Raw genomic sequence first — 15,945 nt, 5'->3', positions numbered from 1 at the left:
AGAAGGAATAGGTAGACAAAAGTGCTCGAGAAACTCAGCGGGTGCAGCATCTATGGAGCGAAGGAAATAGGCAATGTTTCGGGCCGAAACCCTTCTTCTGAAGAAGGGTTTCGACCCGAAACGTTGCCTATAAGGTGATTTCACGAAAGGTCACTGGAGCATAGATCCTCACCCACATGACCGCAAAATTTAACTGGGGTACAAACTTCCCCCTTATCCTTAAACTGCAACCTCTTGTTCTGGACTTCCCCAACATCGGGAACAATCTTCCTGCATCTAGCCTGTCCAACCCCTTAAGAATTTTGTAAGTTTCTATAAGATCCCCCCTCAATCTTCTAAATTCTAGTGAGTACAAGGCAACGTTCCCTATTTCCTTCGCTCCATAGATGCTGCCTCACCCGCTGAGTTTCTCCAGCATTTTTGTCTACCTTACACTGTACTTTGTTGGTTTGCCAATAAGGTACAGTATGCTTCTGTGAATAGGGAGCATTCTTGCCCCAAAGATCTATGGTACATTATGGAGCCCACAGGAGGGAGGGAAGGGGGAAGAGAGGGAGGGGGCTCAGGAACAGCTGGGCTTGGGTTCATGCCGGAATAACCCACAGCCCCTCACCCAGTTCCCTGTGCGACCTCGCCCGTTTCCCCCCTATCCCTGGCCAATGTGTGACGGGATAGTGCAGAGGGAGTTTCACAGTGTTTGAAACACAGAGACCAGGTAATTGTACAAAAATTAAACTATTTATCTCCATATAATGATTTCCACTAGAAAATTGACGCAGAGATTTAAAGCACATTATCAAAGCTAAGAAACAGGCATTCCCCACACACAGGGAAAGAAGGTGGACACAAACATACACAGACAGGGACACCACACACACTCGCATAGTGATGTCCTGCTCCACAATGTAACCAGGAACCGTCACTTGAGGCAGAAGGCAGCTCCCCACGTTGACAGCGATTCTCAGCCCCTGATCTCAGCTCTGGCTGGGATGGTGGGAGTTGAGGACAGTTGGTGAGGTAGAGGGAAGTGATGGAGGTGAGGGGCCTGTAAATTCACTGTCCTGCCTCCCCATCACGGATATCATCGTCCAGCCCAACTGTCCCCATGACGTCCGGCCGTGAGCTCACGGCCACACTGCCCCTCCTCTAGAGTAGAAGCACAGTCAGACCATGTGTTGGTCACACCCCTGCTGCCCTCAGAGACACAAGGGAGCCTTTGTGGGTTTTGGGGAGAGGGGTTCCTGGACGGCGGGGAGCAGGGCCAATGTCCACAGTCACATTGGTGAACAGAGGGTGGCGCTGGTGAGCCAGAGTAGTGTAGACCAGAGAGTTCATCCCATCCTGGGTCCAGGAGCGGCGGGTACGGAGCAGTAGGTCAAACCTGCCAGGAGTGTGGGGTGAAGGGAGAATCAGAGATTGAGGAAGGGAAAGAGGGGACAAGGACGGTAGGGAGGGAAAAAGGCACGGAGAACAAAAAAGGGGAGAGGGAAAGGATGGGAGTAAGGGGGGGAGAGAGTAAGGGAGAGGGGGGGGAGAAAGAGGGTGTGAGGGAAGTGGAAAGAAAGGGGGAAGAAGGGGTGAGAGAGGAAAGAGACGGGGAGGGGCAACAGAGGGGGAGCGAGAGGGGGCAAGAGGGTGAAAGAGTGGGAGAGGCAGCAAGAGAGGGGAGGGGGCAAGAAAGGGGAGGGGGCAAGAGAGGGGAGGGGGAAAGAGAGGGGGGAAAGGGGACGAGGGTGGAGCAAGAAGGGGAGGGGCAAGGGGGGAGAAGGAACAAGAGAGAGGGAGAGGGGGCAAGAGAGGGGGAGGGGTGGAAAATGCATATAAATGGAAAGCGAGAAACAGCAAGCAGGTAGGAAAGGAAATGAAAGTGATAGAGGAAGGAAGGTAGGTATAGATGGATGGAATGGATAGAGAATGCGAGAAAAGGGTTTGAGGGAAATAATGTAAGAAATAGATGTGAAATATAAATATCGGGATCAAGAGAGATATGAAGGAAGAAAGGTGTGAGGGAACAAAGGGGAGAGGGAGAGTGGGAGGGAGTGGTGGAGGGGGAGTGGGAGGGAAACAGAGAATGTCCATGAATACTTGAACTGCTGTACACCCCCCACCGCAGGGGCTGTACCCACCCGACCCCAACCCCTCCAGGATGAAGCTCGCACCGGCTGTATATCTCCATAGAGCAGTGGTGGGCGGACCCACCGCATCGGTGGCACTCTTCCCCCCTTGCCCCCCCCCCCCCCCACTTCACTTCCCCCCCCCCCCCTCCACCCTGCGCAAGCCCCCACCCGCCCCACCCCTCTGCCCATCACCTCCACACGTCCAACACACAGGTACGTATCTCACCCCAGTCCCCACCCATCCCCCCCCCCCCAACCAACCCACAGGAAGGTACCTCCCTTTCCTTTCATTCCTCCCCCCAGTCAACACACAGGGGATAGATACCCCCAAACAACCCTCTCCCCTCCCCTCATCAAAGACACAGGACGGCCTCTCTCCACCCCCTCCTCTGTTCACCCCCTCTCCAACACACAGGAACCCCCCCCCCCCACCACCATCCTGCCCTGTCCCCGGGCCCACACACCTCCTTGGGTTCTGCTCATTTCCCCGGTCCGAGTTGTGTTTGATCATCTTGTAGCGGCCCACGGAGAGAGGGGGGCGCGAGATTGTCATTCCAGCCAGCTGGAGCCTGCGGAGCAGAGCGGAGGGTGAGCTACACAGAGGGCAGGTGGAAGAGGAGAGAGAGAGGATGCGCAGAAATATGTGCGAGAGAGAGAGATGGCAGAGTTATTGAGTTAGGCAGAGGGAGGGAGCTAAGGTTGAGAGAACGAGGAGAGTTCATGAGATGTAAGACTGAAGGGGAGGAATTTAGTGAGAGACCAAGAAAATAACACAAGGATGGACTGAGGTTGCAACAGAATGGGGGGGGGGGGATTAACATAAACAGAAAAACACTGGATGTCCCCAAAGAAAGACAATGGGAAGCAAAAAAAGAGAGGAAAATACATATTGGACAGAGAGTAGGGAAGGGGAGGAGACAGACACGGAGATATATAGAGAGATAGTGGGGAACAGAGGGAGTGGGGTGATTGGGAGACAAGAGGGAGAGGTAGAGGGAATGAGATGAGGTAGAGAGGGCACAGAAAGAGTGTAGCAGAAGGATAGAGGGGTGTGGTGGGGGTGGGGGGAGTGCAGATCGTGGGGAAGGGAGGGAGGACGAGGAGGAAGGGAGGGGGAGAGGGCTAGGGGGGAAGGGAGGGGGAGGGAGGGGGAGGAGGGCGGGAGGGGGAAGGAAGGGAGGGGGAATGAGAGGGATAGGGAATTAAAGGGAGTGCGAGAGGGGAGGGGGGCAGCGAGCAGGGCGGGAGTGAGAGCGGGGGGGAGCGAGCAGGAGAGGTGAGCGAGGGGGGGGGGGGGGGAGTGAGCGGGGGGAGCGAGCAGGAGGTGAGCGAGCAGGGGGGGGGAGCAAGCGAGCAGGGGGGGAGAAAGAGAGAGGGGGAGAAAGAGCTAGGGGGTGCGAGTGGAGCAGGGAGTGAGTGGGGGGCAAACGAGGGTTGGGCGAATGACGGGAGTGGCTGAGAGAAAGGGGAATGAGAGAGCATAGGGAGGGGAGGAGAGGGAGCAGAGAGGGGAGGAGGCAGAGAGATGGGTGGGGGGCAGAGAGAGAGGGGGGGGGCAGAGAGAGGGGTGGGAGCAGAGAGAGGGGTGGGGGCAGAGAGAGGGGTGGGGGCAGAGAGAGGGGTGGGGGCAGAGAGAGGGGTGGGGCCAGAGAGAGGGGTGGGGCCAGAGAGAGGGGTGGGGGCAGAGAGAGGGGTGAGGGAGCAACACGTGAAAGAGGGAGTAAAGGGAGGAAATATTCTTCAGTGAGCATGGGAAAGAATGTAGGATGTTGGTATGGGCAGGTTTGATAGGGAAAATACCAGGAGTGATAATGGGGTCAAAGAGGCTGCCGGGATAAGGAGAAATAGTAATACATACGGAAACGTTAATATCAACAGGGTTAGGACAGTGGAATTACTGAGGGACAGGGTGAGGAAGCTGGATTATTATCAATGGAGATACAGTCAGTGACACAGGGCACTGAGTTAGATGGGTTACTGCGAGATTATGTGAAGGATCTGGATTAATATCAGTAGGGTTACATTCAGTGACACAGGGCACAAGAGGAAATGGTTATCGAGGGCCAGTGTGAGAGAGCCTGATTAACATTGATGGATATACATTCAGTGACACAGGGCCTGGGAAGAGGGGTTACTGAGGGACAGCATGAGGGGGTTGACTTCACATCATTGTAGATGGAGCAAGTCAAGGGAAACAGTCTGTGACACAGGGTACTGGGGGAAGAGGGCTTACTGGGGAAGCTGGATTGACATTGGCTGGGATACAGTCAGTGACACAGGATGCTGGAGGGAGAGGTTACTGAAGGACAGTGTTGCACTCACCTTGAAATGTCGGAGTTCCTGGAACAGAAACGTGACTGGGAAATGGGGAAAAAAGTGTGGGATTGGGAGAGAGAATGTAAAATGAGAGATACATCAGGCAAGACAGAAAACAACAGGTACAATTGACAAGGAAAATCAGAGTGTTCAGTGACTCACTCTCCCTCTCTCCTTATTTTAACATTCCCTCTTGATCACTCTCTCTTTCTCTCTCACACAAACTCACTTTCTCGCATGCCCTCACAATCTCCCATGTGGAATAACACACGCAAGCAGATATTTGGGTGTGGGTTACATGTTGGGATCTAATCATTAGGTTTGGGGGTTTATATAGGGAATAACAGATCCCAGGGGGGCAAGTTACAGGCTAGGATATTAATCTAGGGGTTGGGAGTTTTTATAAAGAATTACAGATCTCCAGGAACCAGTTACAGCCTGGAACTGATTGAGTGGATTTGGGGTTTATATATGGAATGACAGATCTCTGAGGGTGAGTTACAGGCTGGGATCTAAGCCAGGGTTTTGCAGTTTATATTCAGATATTTGTGTGCGTCACAGGCTGGAATGTAATGGAGGGGGCGGGGTTTTTACAGAATAACAGATCTCTGAGACGGTCAGGGGTTTACAGCATAACAAATCTCTGGGTCACAGACTGGGATGCAATGGAGGGGGCCAGGACTTTACAGAATAACAGATGATGTCCAAGTGAGTCCCAGGCTGGGATGTTTGGAGGGTCGGGGTGAGTGGTCAGTTGGGGATTACCTGGTAGCGATATCATCATCCTCACCCCCCCAGCCCCAGTATTCGTTGGGGAATCCGTTCATTCGCAGGTACTGCTCGGGTGTCACGGCAGATACGCCTCCAAAATACGTCCTGTACGGTAGTCTGAAACCACACCAGCAACGGCAGGTCAGCAACTAAACAGAGCGCCAAACTACCCCAAGAACCATCAACGCACAATGGCCCCATCAGAATGTGGCACCTGAAACATTGGGAGTGGCAGAACCCTCCTTTAATGGTCATGTTAGTGTGTGCGTGAGGCTGGGTGTGAGGGAACCCTCTGTTAATAGTGATGTGTGTATGTGTGTGCGCGCGCGTGTGTGAGAGAGTGAGAGACTGGGTGTAAGTGAATGCTCTGATAATTGTAACAAATGTCTGTGAGCCCGAGTGTGATAGATGATGCCTCTATTTGGTGAATTTTGTGTGAAAACCCTGGTGCTATGAAACACTGCTTTAGTGTAATTTCAGAGTACAGGCGATGGACCACTGCTTTTGAAGTGATGTCAGTGTGTGTAGGTGTAAGGGTGATCCAGAAGATTAAGATGCACAGATTCACAGTGACTTGGTCATACGGATACAGACTAGGATTGTTTTCTTTGGAATGAAAGGTTAGTTGAGGGAAGAGCTAATTGGAGTATATATAATTATGAGAGGCAGTGATGGGGTGGACAGCCGGAACCTTTTACCCCAGAGTGCCCTCTCTTTCCCAGAGCATAGAACTGGATTACATGGAAGTTGGAGGGTTGCGGTGAAAGAGCACGGTGTGGAAACATGTCCTTCGTTCCACCGAGTTTGCGCTGACGATGATCACTCATGCATTAGTTTTATCGGGGCAATTTACCAAAGCCAATTAACCTACAACCCTGCGCGTCTGAAATATGGGCGGAAACCCAAGCACCCAGAGAAAACAAATGCAGTCACAGGGAGAACGTACAAACTCCATACAGCCAGCACCTGTATGTTGTGACTAATGGAGTTCAATGGGGTGGAAGATTGCAACCTTCACGTGGTCCGCCTTGTTTCGATTAATGCAATCAACTCGACGTGCACAAATGAAAGATCAAAAAGAACAAGTTGTCCTACTTTAGGCTGTGCACGCCATACAAAAGAAGAAGAGTTCAATTGGGATCTTTGTTGGAATCTCTATTGTTTGTGCTGTATGTAAATGTAAATGGGTTGGTTTGCAAGTTTGCTGATGACACCAAAGTTGGTGGAGTTGAGACTGTGAGGAAAGCTGTTAAAGTATACAGTGATATATGGATCACCTACAGAAATGGGTGGAAAGATGGCAGACTTAATCCGAAGTGTTGTACTTTGGGAGGTCAAATGTAAGGTGGAAGGTATATGGTTGATGGCAAGACCCTTAAGAAGATTGTGCAGAGAGATCTGGGGCTCTAGATCCATAGCTCCCTGAAAGTGGCAAAACAAGCAGATAAGAGTAGTAAAGAAGGCTTGTGGTGTGCTTGCCATTAGTGGTCGAGGCAGAGTATACGAGTCAGGAAATCATGATGCGGCTCCATAAGACTTTGGATTTTTGCCTGCAGTTTTAGTTGTCTCATTACAGGGAGGGTGTGGCGGCTTTGGAGAGCATACAGAAGTGATTTACCTGAATGTTACTTAGATTATGAATATTAGTTACAGAGAGAGGTTTGACAGACTTAGATTGTTTTCTCTGGAAAGGTAGGTTGACGGAAGAGTTAAACAAAGTATATTAAATTATGAGAGGCAGAGTCACGGAAGACAGCCATTACCTTTCCCAGTATGCCCTCTCTTTTCCAGGGCTTAGCTTTAAATTGAGAGGGGCAAAGTCTCAGAATAAACACAGCTGTAATTTCTACATGGTGAAACCAAAATGTATAAAAATACCCTTTAATAAAATCTGACAATGAGCACTTCAACCACATGTGATTTTTTTAAAATTACAAATCTCAAATTGTGGAGTACAGAGGCAAATAAATAAATGTTGGGTCTTTGTCCCAAACATTATGGAGGGCACTGTGAGCATGTGAGTGTGAGGATTACAGTGGGCATGAGTCCTGGTGTCAGTGTGTGTCAGCCTCGATGTGTGGAATCGTCCATTATCCGTGTGTGTTACTCACTGGTAGCCGAACTTGTTCATGGCGATGGAGACGTGCTTGGGGTGAGAGCGGTCGCAGGTGTAGATGTTGTGGTCATTCTCTGGGATGAGGTCCACATCGTGAAGGTAGAGGCAGTCCCAGTCCTCATCCTTCATCGCCTCCTTCACTCCCACGTTCAGCAGCTTGGCTCGGTTGAAGGTCTCGTTCCCAGCCTGGCCAAAGGGAGGGGGTCAGATGTTGGATGTGGCTTCAGGAAGGAGACAAGGACTTTGGAGTGGACGGTGGCTATAGGGCTGGGAGAGGTAAGGGGAGGGTGGAGCTGGGAGGGATGGGAATGGAGGTGTTAGTGGAGAGGGGAAGGAGTTAGAGTTGAGATGTAGGAGGGGGTGGGCGGGCTGGTAGGTGTTGAGAGGGTGGGAGGTGAGTGTGAGGGGGGTGGAAGGTGTTGTTGGCAAGTAAGGTTAGAGGGTGCAGGGTTAGGAGGAAGAGTGGTGGGACCATAGACAGAGGTGGCATGGGGTAGGGAGGGGGTGTAGGGATGGGATAGGGAGGGGTGTTGGGATGGGGTAGGGAGGGGGTGTAAGGATGAGGTAGGGTGGGGGGTGTAAGGATGAGGTAGGGAGACGGGGTAGGTAAGGGGTATAGGGATGAGTAGGGGAGGGGTGTTGAGAGGGGCACTAGGGATGGGGTTGAGCGTATGGGAGCGGTGCTGACAGGGTGGGTGTTGTGGGGAGGGTGTCAATGCAGTGCCGTTGGGGGGGGGGGGGGGGGTGTCAGGACGGTGCAGTCGATGGGATGAGGGGGTGGTGCAAGGGCAGTGGGGGGTGGGGGGGCTGACTATCAGATCGGTGCTGTGGGATAAGGGTGTCTGGGTAGTGCAGTTGATGGGAGGAGGGGGATGTCTGGGTGGTACAATCGGGAGGGGGTGTTGTGGGGTGTGTGTCAGGGCAGTGCTGTGAGAGGAGGGTGGTCCCAGGGCTCTTCACCTGATGGATGATGTACAGCCCGTACTGCAGCTGCTGCCGCTGCAGGAATGGGTGGATGTAGTAGAGGAAGTGCCGGAGGTGAGGCTCCCGGTTTCGGTGTGGCACAATCACTGCCGTCCGGTGGCGGGCCTGGCAATTCGGCGGCATGTAGAATCCCCCGGGCATCACAAGGCGATTCCGATCCCGGATCTCGTCCAGCGAGGGGGTCCGGTTAAAGGCAATGGCCAGAGGGCCCACTAGAGAGAGGGAGACTGATGTTTGTACCAGGGCCCTGGAGTCAGAGTCGTGGAGTCGGAGCAATTTTGGTGCTGCTGGAGTCGGTAAAAAAGTCCCGACTCTAATCTTAACATAAATTTCAGAGACTACGTAAATCTCTGCCTTATCCGCTTACGTGGCCTCCACCGCCATCTGTGGCAAAGAATTCCACAGATTCACCACCCTCTGACTACAGAAATTCTATCTCATCTCCTTCCTAATGGAACGTCCTTTAATTCTGAGGCTAGACCTCTAGTCCTAGACTCTCCCACAAGTAGGAGTAGACTTAGGCCATTCGGCCCATCAAGTCTACACCACCATTTAATCATGGCTGATCTATCTCTCCCTCCCAACCCCATTCCCCTGCCTTCTCCCCAATAACCACTGACACTGACAACTCTCCCCAGAAAAATAAATAGGTTCAGCAAGCATTAAGAAATTGCAACGAATTGTGGACGCAGCCCAGACCATCGCACAAACCAACCTACCTGCCATTGACTCCATTTATACCTCACGCTGCCTCGGCAAGGCCAGCAGCGCAATCAAGGACGAGTCTCACCCTGGCCACTCCCTCTTCTCCCCTCGCCCATCAGGCAACAAGTACAGGTGTGTAAACGCACACCTCCAGATTCAGGGTCAGTTTCTTCCCAGCTGTTATCAGGCAACTGAACCATCCTACCACAACCAGAACTATGATCTACCACTTTAGTGACCCTCACACTATCCTTGATCGGACTTTGCTGGCTTTACCTTACACTGAACGTTGCTCTTATCATGTATCTGTACACTGTAAATTGCTTGATTGTAATCATGTATAGTCTTTCCGCTGACTGGTTAGCACGCAACAAAAGCTTTTCATTGTACCTTATACACGTGACAATAAACAAACCTGAACTGAAACAGAAGATAGACACAAAATGCTGTAGTAACTCAGCAGGACAGGCAGCATCTCTGGAGAGAAAGGAGTCCGAAGAAGGACCCGAAACGTAACCCATTCCTTCTATCCAGAGATGTTGCCTGTCCCGCTGAGTTATTCCAGAACTTTGAGTCTATCTTCGGTTTAAACCAGCATCTGCAGTTCCTTCCTACACATAAATTGAAACTGAAGAAACCTAGAATTGAAACCTAGAGATGGGACTCGACCGGAGAGACCAACGTTGGGCAGAACCATAGTGGTGGGTGACTCCATTGTCTGAGGAGCAGACAGGAAACTTTGTGGCGGCAGACGAGACGCGAGGATGGTCTGTTGCTTCCCTGGTGCCAGGGTTCAGGATGTCACGAGCCGAATTCAGAACATCCTCGAGAGAGAAGGTGAACAGCCAGCAGTAGTTGTGCTCGTAGACACAAACAACATTGGGAAGAAGAGGAAGGAGGTTCTCCAACATGAGTTCAGAGAGTTGGGAAGAAGACTGAAAGGCAGGACTTCTCGGGTGGTTATCTCTGGATTGCTTCCAGTACCTCGTGCTAGTGAGGACGGGAACAGGGGGATAGGGGATCTGAATGTGTGGCTGAGGGGCTGGTGCAGGGAGCAAGGATTTAGATTTATAGACCACTGGGATCTTTTCTGGGGTAGGGATGACCTGTACAAAAGGGACGGGTTACACCTTAACTGGAGGGGGACCGACATTCTGGCAGGCAGGTTTGCTAGGGCTACACGTGTGGGTTTAAACTAAATAGTGGGGTGAGGGATTGACAAATTGTGAGTATAGATGGAGAAGAAGGGGAAGTGAATACAGGAATAGTGAATAGTTACAAAAGATTTTCGAATTAATGGGAAGGAAAGTTCTAGAAGAGAGTAAGGTCAGGGCCAATTGTGAGCGGTGCAAGGGGGGACGCGAATACTGAGGTCAAAGTGTTGTATATAAATAAAACAGAGGCAGTGGTGGTGCCTGCAATCTTACTGCTGCTCTCATTTTCTTCTTCCTCTTCCTTCCTCTGCCACAGTTCTCACTCCTTCCAGTGCACCCTGTCAGACTGCAGCTTCCCCGTTCCCGCCCCCCTCTGTCTTCCATTCACCTGCCTACATCACCTCCACCCCCCAATCCTCAACCACCTCCCACCACTCTGGCTGGGTTGCAGCTACTTACCAAGGTACGGGGGTTTCTGGGGACAGTAGGCGAGGTGATGGGTGCCCGGGACGAGTAGCTGGATCAGGCTGAGGTTGGTGTAGACGTCCTGCGTCTTGGAGTAGTCCCAGGCGGGCTGCGGCCCGTGCCACAGCTGGAGGGCCATGCTACGGATCCCTCCAAATGTGTAGTAGAGCAGGAAGAGGAGCTGCGAGGCCAGGAGCAGGCCGAAGGTGCACTGTCGGTCCAGAGGAAAGCCCCAGCCAGAGGGCAGAGAGAGACACCGCATCGTCCCGGGGGTGGGGAGCATTAACCATCAGCCTCCGGACACTGGAATGAGGGGGGAAGGAGAGTCATTAACCTCAGGACTGCAACGGGCTGTTGTTAACCCCAGTTCTGTAACAGGGAGAGTCCTTAATCCCAGGACTGTAACAAGGAGAGTTGTTAATCTCAGGACTGTAATGGGCAGAGTTGTTAACCCAAGGACTATAATGAGGAGAGTTGTTAACCTCAGGATTGTAATGGGGAGATTTGTTAACCTCAGGACTGTAACAGGGAGAGTTGCTAATCCAAGAAATGTAATGGGGAGATTTATTAACCTCAGGACTGTCACAGGCAGAGTTGTTAACCCAAGGACTGTAACGGAGAAAGTTATTAATCTCAGGACTGTAACAGGGGCAGTCGTTAGTAGAACCCTGCAATGGGAAGTCATTAACCCTACGACTGTAATGGGGAGAATTGTAAACCTCAGGACTGTAACGAGGAGAGTCGTTAACCTCTGGACTGTAATGGGGAGGGTTGTTAACCCCAAGACTGTAACAGGGAGAGTTGTTAACCCCAGAACCTTGTAACCAGGGAGTGTCGTTAATGTCAGAACTGTAACTGGGGTGAGTCGTTCCAGCATCTCAGAGGGAGATGAAGGATGTCGAGGAAAGGCGGCTCAGGTTGTGTGGGACCGGCTCCCGAGAAGGATTCCTGGGCATGGTGCCAACAAGTACTTCCGGCTGAGCGGAGTCTACCTCAGCCGGAACTACTCTACAAATTTGAGCCTCCCCAACACCTGGTACGGTGGGACAAGGGCTAGCTAGGCAGTCTCCCAACCGGGCCAAGAGCTGCACTCTGGAATGGGAGCTGTACTGTGTAATTGGAGCTGCATTCTGTAATGGGAGCTGTGCTCTGTAATGGGAGCTGTACTCTGTAAAGGGAGCTGCGCTCTGTAATGGGAGCTGCGCTCTGTAATGGGAGCTGCACTCTGTAATGGGAGCTACACTGTGTAATGGGAGCTGCGCTCTATAATGGGAACCGCACTCTGTAATGGGAGCTACTGTGGCTCTGGCTCCCAGCGCAAACCCAGCACGACAGAGAGGGAAAGGAAAAGGCTGGCAGCTGGAAGCGAATCCAGTTTAGTCAGGAAGACAGAACGTTATCTACAGTTACAGGAATCGTGCCAGAGTCCTGCTGGATACAATCTGTCCCAACTGAAGATGAGGTGGGGCTGGCGTCTGAAGAAAGGCCTTGACTCGAAATGTCACCTATTCCTTTTCTCCAAAGATGCTGCCTGACCTGCTGAGTTACTCAAGCATTTTGTGTCCATCTTGGGGGACCTTGGGCCTGGTTGTAACAGATCACAGACAGAGTGGGAGTGAGGTGGGGAATCAACATGTCAGCAACTGGAAGCTCAGGGTCTCCCCTGTGGACTGAGCACAGTCGGTCTGCAGAGCAGTCACCCCTAACCTGTGTCCAGTGTCCCCGGGTGTAGAGGAGACCCCCAGTTGGGATAGCCAACACAGCCCTCTGGATTGGAAGATGTGCAAGTGACTCACTGCTTCACCTACAGGACTGTGGTCCCTGGGCAGAAGAGGAAAAAGGTCAGGTGTTGCACCTCCTGTGGTTGACGGGGAAGAACCGCAGGTAGTGGTGGGTGGAGATGGAGGTGGGGAACAGGGCATCTCAGAAGTCCCTGGGTAAGGATGGAAGAGGAGGGAAAGATGTGTCTGGAGGTGGAATTTCGTTAGAACGGAAATTGTGAAGAACGATCCGTTGAATGCGGAGGCTGGTGGATGGAAGATGAGGACCTGGGAGAGTCTGTTCTTGCCCCATCCAGGGGGAGAAGGGGTGAAAGCTGCGGTGCAGTCCAAAAAGGGAGATCTCAATGGAAACACATAAGGTGACGGGAAGGAGTTTCAGGAGCATGGAACATGCAGTCTTTTTGCACTCTGACCCACCTGGGCTCCCATCCCAGGTCTGGTCCTGGGCCTGACACATGGAGCTGAAGGTCCTGACGTGTTTAAAGGTGGACAAATTTCCAGGGCTTGATCATATATATCGGAGGTCATTGTGGGAAGCTTGAGAGGAAATTGCAGGTGCCCTGGATGAGATTTACGATTAAATATTGGTGAGGTGCCAGAATACAGGAGAGTAGCCTCTAATATTGTGCCTCTATTTAAGAAGGGCAGAAGGGAAAAGCTGGGAATTAAAGGACTGTACGCCAAACATCTGTGGTTGGAGAGTATTCTGAGGGATAAGATATATATGCATTTTTAGATGGACACGGCTGATTAGGAATAGTCAGAAGATAGACAAAAAAAGCTGGAGTAACTCAGCGGGACTGGCAGCATCTTTGGAGAGAACGAATAGGTGATGTTTCGGGTCGAGACCCTTCTTCAGACTGGTCTAGGGATAGTCAGTGTGGTCGAGCTTTTTGATGATATGACCAAAAAGGTTGACGAGGGCAAAGCTGTAGATATTGGGAGGTTATGTTACAGAAGTACAAGCCGTTAGTGACGCTGCAATTGGCGTATTGGTCACTCCAAAAGAATGTCATTAAACTGGAAAGAGTGTAGAGAAGATTTATAAGGATGTTGCCAGGATTCAAGTGCCTGAGCCTTAGGGAGAGATTGGGCAGGTTAGAATGTTATTTCTTGGAGTACAGGAAGCAGAGGGTGATCTTATAAGACTGGATAGACTCAGCTTGTACTCGCTGGAATTTAGAAGATTGAGGGGGGATCTTATGGAAACTTACAAAATTCTTAAGGGGGTTGGACAGGCTAGATGCAAGAAGATTGTCCAGAACAAGGGGTCACAGTTTAAGGATAAGGGGGAAGTCTTTTAGGACCGAGATGAGGAAAAACATTTTTCACACAGAGAGTGGTGAATCTGTGGAATTCTCTGCCACAGAAGGTAACTACCAGTTCATTGGCTATATTTAAGAGGGAGTTAGATGTGGCCCTTGTGGCTAAACTGATCAGGGGGTATGGAGAGAAGGCAGGGATGGGATACGGAGTTGGATGATCAGCCATGATCATATTGAATGGCGGAGCAGGCTCGAAGGGCCGAATGGCCTACTCCTGCACCTATTTTCTATGTTTCTATCGATAGTGTGAACGCACAAGTGTCTGCGGTCAGAGGGGGCGGGGCATGGTTGATTGACAGCTGCGTGCAAAGGGGCGGGGCTGTTGACTGGCCGCTTGATGTGATGTCAGGGAGAGGCGGGGTTAGCGAGAGTGAGGAAAGAGTTGACCTTAACGGCCTGCAGCGCGGGTTCCTGGTGACCAGGCGGGTCCTCGCGGTAACGTCGCGAAGGCTCGAGCCCGATACTCACCCGGCGCCGCTCGAAGGCCCGCGGCCCGGCGCCGGTCCTCGACGACAGCGACGGCGCACAGGCCCGGGTGGGCACGCTACGTTGGAGCGTCCCCACGTGACCGTCACTGGCGCGACCTCCACCGACGTCTGGCTTGAGCGTGCGTCAGCCTGGTCCCGCCCCGTCACTGGCCCTGCCCGCTGGATATCACGTGCCGACGATCACTCCGAACCAAAGATCCTATAGCTATAGGATCTTTGCTCTGAACCAGCCTCATGCTGCCACACACCGCCCATCACTCTGACTCCGCCTTCCTGACGTCACTGACCACGCCCTCAGCGGTCTGAACTGTCACTCAGCCTGACCCCACCCACTCCCAGTGACATCACCGCCTGGCCACTCTAACTCCGCCGACTCCAACTTTGCACCAATCAATGGGGAATAATAATACGATTGTTGATCCCTTCATTAGTATTTGTAACGGCAAATGGAAACTGCAACCTAATTCGACGTGTTGAATGTGCGCCTTTCGTTTTAAGACGGCGATCAAGCGCTCGCTCGAGTTAACGCCTACCGTCGCCTCCTCCTCGTCGACAGCGTCTCCCAAACAATAGGCGCGGTGACGTCACCCCGCGCGTGCTGCGTCGCTGACGCCAACGCCGGTGGGGAAAATCTAAGATGGCGGCGGCGGCGGTGGCAATGGGTTTCTCGCGGAGGTAAATGGTTTGCTGTAGTTGGGGGGGTGAGCGCGAGGGGCGGGATGGCTCCCAGTTGGATCATGAGTGGAGAGGCTGGAGCAGGTGGACAGGACGGTCAGTTGGGACTGAATCCCGGGGAGGGGTTACCGCGAGGTCAGAGGGGCTCACTACAACAGCCAATGACAAAACCCACAGTCGGTTAACGTTCAGTGAGTAAACCCAATGAAAGTAAACATTCAGCCAGTAACCAATCAATAAACCCAATGCCGACCAATAATTAATGAATAAACCCAAGCTGGTCAATAAACATGCGATAAACCCATGAATCAGCCAATGACCAAACAGTAAGCAAAATTATGGCAATCAGTAAACCCACATAGTCTGTCAATCATCCCTTTGCCACAGCATAGAAAACCTCTGGACCCATTTCTGGATTTGTTCCCGGAATATGTTCTATCCCCATTGATCCCGTTTCTCCCTTTAGACATCATCACATCATAACTGAAACGTCACCCATTCCTTCCCTCCGGAGATGCTGCCTGTCCCGCTGAGTTAATCCAGCATTTTGTGTCTACCTTGGTTTTAAACCAGCATCTGCAGTTCTTTCCTTCTTCACATCATAACTTCTCTGCATAAAATAAAAGCTTCAGTGACACGGACCTATTCCTCAGATTTTAAATTAATATCACAAGCTCATCAACAGATGGCATTGGAGCTCTGTTTAGCCACACCAACATGGGAGTCAAGAAAGTAGCGCAGAGGGCTAAGCACGCAGCTTGAGGGGCACCTGTGTTGATGGTCAGTGGGGAGGAGATGTTATTACTGTTCCACATTGAGATCTGCTGATGAGAAAGCAGAGGATCCAGTTACAAAGGGTGGTACAGAGGTCCAGGTCTTGGAGCTTGGTGACGATAGAGGGGATGCTTGATGCCGAGCGATAGTCGATGAACAACAGCCTGATGTATGTCCTGAGAAGAGTGGAGACTCAATGCGAAAGTTGTTAACGTGGCGATAAGTACATTGAAGAGGATCTAGTTCATTTTTGAAGCTGAAGTTGACGTGCCAT

At 51.7% G+C, this 15,945-nt stretch overlaps 2 protein-coding genes across 5 annotated transcripts in view; one reads left to right on the top strand and one right to left on the bottom strand.

Moving 5' to 3' along the window:
- Nucleotides 1-716: 716 nt before the first annotated feature.
- On the bottom strand, nucleotides 717-14,700 carry b4galt3 (UDP-Gal:betaGlcNAc beta 1,4- galactosyltransferase, polypeptide 3). Of its 2 annotated transcripts, XM_055654662.1 has the most exons (7): nucleotides 14,203-14,582; nucleotides 10,623-10,931; nucleotides 8,281-8,516; nucleotides 7,316-7,506; nucleotides 5,199-5,321; nucleotides 2,582-2,686; nucleotides 717-1,381 (listed from the first exon to the last, which is right to left on the bottom strand). In XM_055654662.1, the coding sequence occupies exons 2-7, from the start codon at nucleotides 10,909-10,911 to the stop codon at nucleotides 1,180-1,182; spliced, it is 1,146 nt and encodes a 381-aa protein (XP_055510637.1). In that variant the 5' UTR covers nucleotides 10,912-10,931; nucleotides 14,203-14,582; the 3' UTR covers nucleotides 717-1,179. The 2 variants fall into 2 exon arrangements, with proteins under 2 accessions (XP_055510637.1, XP_055510638.1); XM_055654663.1 differs by lacking the exon at nucleotides 5,199-5,321 and having other exon boundaries at nucleotides 14,203-14,700.
- LOC129708715 (ubiquitin carboxyl-terminal hydrolase 2-like) overlaps nucleotides 14,664-15,945 on the top strand; it is a 29,466-nt gene continuing 28,184 nt past the window's right edge. For 2 of the 3 annotated variants that reach the window (XM_055654658.1, XM_055654659.1), the window contains exon 1: nucleotides 14,664-14,897. The gene's annotated coding sequence lies outside the window, so the exon portion shown is untranslated. The remainder of the gene's footprint in view (nucleotides 14,898-15,945) is intronic. The other variant, XM_055654660.1, reaches the window with a different exon arrangement.

The sequence above is a fragment of the Leucoraja erinacea genome, chromosome 24 (genome assembly GCF_028641065.1).
Source record: "Leucoraja erinacea ecotype New England chromosome 24, Leri_hhj_1, whole genome shotgun sequence".
Lineage (NCBI taxonomy): Eukaryota > Metazoa > Chordata > Chondrichthyes > Rajiformes > Rajidae > Leucoraja > Leucoraja erinaceus.
The sequence above is the reverse complement of the archived record's forward strand: the minus strand, read 5'-3'. Positions and strand labels throughout refer to the sequence as shown.

Bases quoted from the DNA above. Each gene is read 5' to 3' on its own strand.
- b4galt3 (XM_055654662.1), bottom strand. From the start codon at position 10,911: ATGCTCCCCACCCCCGGGACGATGCGGTGTCTCTCTCTGCCCTCTGGC. The intron at 7,507-8,280 runs GTGAAGAGCCCT...CCCTTTGGCCAG, and splicing joins GGCTGTACATCATCCATCAG to GCTGGGAACGAGACCTTCAA. The intron at 5,322-7,315 runs GTGAGTAACACA...GTGTGGTTTCAG, and splicing joins ATGAACAAGTTCGGCTACCA to ACTACCGTACAGGACGTATT.